Below are 4,314 nucleotides of genomic sequence, written 5' to 3'. Positions count from 1 at the left end.
TCACGGCTGACGGCGGAGAGCTGACACCGTGAAGAACCAATTGGACCAGAGGTTTCTCAAGCCCTCTTCTCTGTCGACCAATGAGCGGCCGGATCAGAAGGAGGTGTGCCCAATCGGGGGGGAGCTCTCATCCTGCTCAGGGGGAGGGGGTGGGGTCCCTCCGTGATTCCCCTCAGCGCTGAGGCGAGCCCGGCGTGGTACTGCGGCGAGGCCGACATTGCCCGCTTTAAGGTCAAAAAGCAGCAGCAAACCAGCAGCTTTCCTCCACCCAGAGCAACCTGTGCATCTGAAAAGAAATGCGCAGGCAAATCACCTCAGAAGGGACCCAAAAACCCTCTCGCTGAGCTGAAAAAGGCGTAGTTTAAAGTGGACTGACCCACTTACTGTTCAAGGAGGAAGGGGCGCACTGGGAATTTGGTGATAAAACTCGGGCTTTTAGGAAAGCCTGACAGACCTTCTCATTTATTAACAGCAGTTTTACTATTGCATCCTTATTTAGAATCGGACACGCCTCCATGCTCCTGGCCCTCATTCCAGCTTTTTCTTATCCAAACCGTTTTTTTCTTCTTTCAAAAGTGACACTGGAAAAATGGGAAGAAAAAGAAGGAAAATGAAAGAAGTCTTTAACGAGAAAATGGGCATTAAGAGGACTGCAGTGACTGCTAAAAATAGTTTGGAGACTAGATTAGAATAGCTGGGGGGAAATAGCCTGAATAAGATTAACTGGAATTGGCTATTTTCAAATCTTTTTAAGCCTTGCTTTATACCTACTAATAGTAATAATAGCTTAAAAATTAAATCATGTTTTCTGCTTTAGATTAGATTAGGGACCCTTCAAAAGATGCTTCAGAACCGATTAACCGTAATAATGATGATGATGGCACTACCTCGTTTGTGGTCCATGAGGTAACTAATCTGCAGTCAGTCTGTGAAATTAAAACGAGTGATGAAATGCATGGACCTGTGAGAGAAAAGTTTCGTAATAATACCTCGCGGCAATCTGTGCAGTATGCTGAGGCCTGACTGTGATCCCCTGATCCAACACCTGGATTAGGAAATTTAAAGATTTTGGAAAGTTTTTAAAAAATCCTGTATTCAGAGTGGCCACCAGCTGGTTAATGAGTCTGTATAAGGATAAGAAACTTTTGGCTCACATCCATGATCTCTGCAGCCTCTACAAGTAACCAGAATCAAAATCAAAAGCGTTTGCAGAAAGGGAAGAAGAAGGAAAAGGAAAAGGAAAAGAGAAAAAGGAAAAGAAGAAGAAAGCAGTGACACATTGCAAGAAAAGCTTCACAGAGCTAGCAGCAAAACATAAAGAGGAAAGGCCTAAAATGACAAGAGGTCATAAAGCGATCATCTGTGACAAGTCGAGGCTGTGAGATGAAGTAAAGACAGAAAAATAAGGGTCAGTGAGGTTAAGGACTGGTCCACAGTAACACCAGTTGGCTTTCTTTAAGGCTATGCCATTTTTTTCAGCATAAAAATGATCTAAGAAGAGGGACGCCTATGCTCTGCTAAAACTTTGACATCTAGAAGACCCCAATTTATTCTAAATACTGTTCAGGTTGTTGTTAAATCCCCATATCTGAGTAAGACATCTTACACAGTTTCTAGTTCAGGTCAGGAAACAGAGGAGTACACTCATGCTGCTTCTTTACAGTAAGACCTTCATCAGAGGATCTTTCTAGAAACCTCACAGTTGTCCTAATTAAAAAGTTCAATGTGGTTGAGATCAATATTTCATGCCATGATGCAATGTATTCTTTGAGCAGACGCGATTTCATTTATTTAAACGAGAAGGGTGAAATACTGCATAATTTCATAAGAACTGTGGATTTGGAGAGATGAACGTACCTGAAATAGACTCATTGAGACAGGTCAGGAAATCAATTAAATACCAGGGAAGATTCCCAGATTATCCTGACCTCATATGAAGGACAACCCTGAGCGCAGGCTTCCAAAGGCAGCCACTAAAATAGGCCTCTGAGCCTCTGTAAAGAATGGATGGAAAGAAATAACAAGCACTTTGCAGAAGTGATTTTGAGGGGGATCCCGCGATGGAAACTCATGTAGAGAAATGGGAACGTCCCCAGATTCGCAGAAACAAGACCCATCGGACCAGAAACGGCACAAGGGGACCCAGAGAAGGCCATGCCAACTGGAGACAAATCGAAGAATTGTAACTGGCACAGGAAACCACACTCGTGACAGTTAATTACATTACAGTCGTGTTTCTGTACCGCAAGGCTCTTTACACGCAAGAAATGCCCCAGAAGCGGCCGCTTCACCGTGTGCTGGGAGTCTAGACACAGCATGACGCTGAGGGCAGATGACCAGAAACCTCATAAGAACCTCAAAAATACCTGTCGTGAGTTACCAACCCCTTCTGGATAGAGACTTCAGAATATACACAGGTATTAACATATCAGCCATTTCAGGGCCACCTTAAAAGAGAATGAGAGCACCATTTATAAATAGATAAAGAATCCGTATCCTACTGAAATCAAGCAAGATCCTAAGTACCTTCCTGGATCTGGGCCCAACCCTTTCAGGGCCAAATATAAATAAATGCTGAAAGGTCTAGGCCGTTCTCCTAAATGTGAAAATAAGTGTTTCGGCCAGACGAAAGCTGGGAAGAAGGCCATAGCGAAGACGTCTATATTCTAGATGTCTACTCGACTACTCGGCAACCAGGGTTGGGCCCAGCCACGAGGTTTAAACATCGAGGACACAGGGTATGAAATCGGAAGGAGATACTTCAAGTTATTTCAGTGACTGGAAGAGCTACCAGCTGTGCCCCTGACTCTCTGGGAGCTGCCCAGGGAGGGACAGGAAAAGCAGAGCTCTGCCCTGTAATTTTCGGAACAGAGATCCCGAATGGTGCGCAGACGTGGCCATGGGCCGCCTACACCTTCCCAAGCACAAGCAGAAGCTCAGGGGGGGGTGTTGGGATCCCCCGTGCCTTGAACTTACTGCCCCAGCTCACGTCATCCGTCGGTGCAGAATCTACACCAGAAACCAATGGATCTGGTTTTATAGTGCCATCGTTGTGTTCCTATCTTGTCTAACTCAGGCTCCTGTCAATCAACGATGAATCAGAATGCGCTCTGAAGGCAATAAAGTACTTTTCTGTCTCCTGGGGATTCTTACTTCACTCTGCCGACATCCTGGCTCGGTTTCACCACCCAGAAGGAGCTGATAACATTGCCTAATTTGTACTTCCTAACCGGTCTTTTGTTAGCCTGGTTATTCAGGAAAAATCAACATAAAACCTGTCAGAAGAGGGAGTCACACCACTAAGCGTGCTGAATTTCAGGATATACGTCTGAGTCAGAGTTTCTCAAGGGTAAAGGACACGAGAGTCCTTCAGGATCCCTTGATCTGAAGTCGATAGTGTACTGAAAAGATGTCATTTCTTGACGTTAGACTTCTATATTCCCTTTGTCATTTGGGGATTGCGCCTGGGAATCTCCTCAGAGAGGGATACCCACGCAGGAAAGGCAGCTCGCTGTACTCCCTGTCAAGACTGTGATGAGTCTCGAGAGCCCAAATAGATAGCTGAATAGTTCAAAAGCTCCTCAGGAGAGGATCTGGGGGCCGAGAAAGTTGATCACGAGTCGGCAATGCGCCCTTGCAGCAGAGAGAAGCCCAACGGCATCCTGGGCTGCGTTGGTAGGAGCGTAGCCAGCAGGTCGAGGGATGTGATCCCTCCCCTCGGTTTGGCACTTCCGAGACCACATCTGGAGTAGCGTGCCCAGGTTTGGGCTCCACGCTGCAAGAAGGGTATTGATACTGGAGCGAGTCCGACGGAGGCCACTGAGCAGAGCAGCGTGCTCCAGCGAGCACAGGGTGCCTGAGACTGCTTGGAGAGGGCAAAGGCAAGACCTTATCTCTGCCTACACCTACCTGAGCGGAGGGTACGGGGAAAACGGAGCCAGAACCTTCTCGAAGGTGCATGCTGACAGCAGGAGAGTCAACGGCCCTCCATTGAGACATGGGACATCCTGATTAGATAGCAGGGAAACAAATTTTGCCAGGTGGATTATGAAATATGACATTTCGCCTGGAACAGGCTAACTACTGCGACAGGTCAAATGCTGGAAGAGGTTAAATAGTGGGACTGGTTGTGGACCGGGGCAGGCTGACTCCCGGGGGGAAGGCTGCTCCGAGCGGCTGCGGCATCCCTGTCCTTGGAGGTGTCCAGGACCTGGCTGGACACAGCGATAGACTTGAGTAGACCTTTTGTCTCGCGTGGGCTGCACAGGAAGACCTTCGGCTGCCCCATTTCAACCTAAATTATTATTTTGTGAT

The 4,314-nt window shown here is 47.0% G+C and overlaps 1 protein-coding gene across 1 annotated transcript in view; it reads right to left on the bottom strand.

Moving 5' to 3' along the window:
• Positions 1–4,061, bottom strand: part of AACS (acetoacetyl-CoA synthetase) — a 51,135-nt gene extending 47,074 nt beyond the window's left edge. Inside the window, exon 1 of the mRNA XM_009320960.1 lies at positions 3,910–4,061. Within this exon, the coding sequence (XP_009319235.1) occupies positions 3,910–4,061 (152 nt within the window). The remainder of the gene's footprint in view (positions 1–3,909) is intronic.
• Positions 4,062–4,314: the final 253 nt, after the last annotated feature.

The sequence above is a fragment of the Pygoscelis adeliae genome, unplaced genomic scaffold (genome assembly GCF_000699105.1).
Source record: "Pygoscelis adeliae isolate BGI_AS28 unplaced genomic scaffold, ASM69910v1 Scaffold353, whole genome shotgun sequence".
Taxonomy (NCBI): Eukaryota; Metazoa; Chordata; class Aves; order Sphenisciformes; family Spheniscidae; genus Pygoscelis; species Pygoscelis adeliae.
Note: the sequence above shows the minus strand (reverse complement) of the source record. Positions and strands in the feature narration are given on the sequence as shown.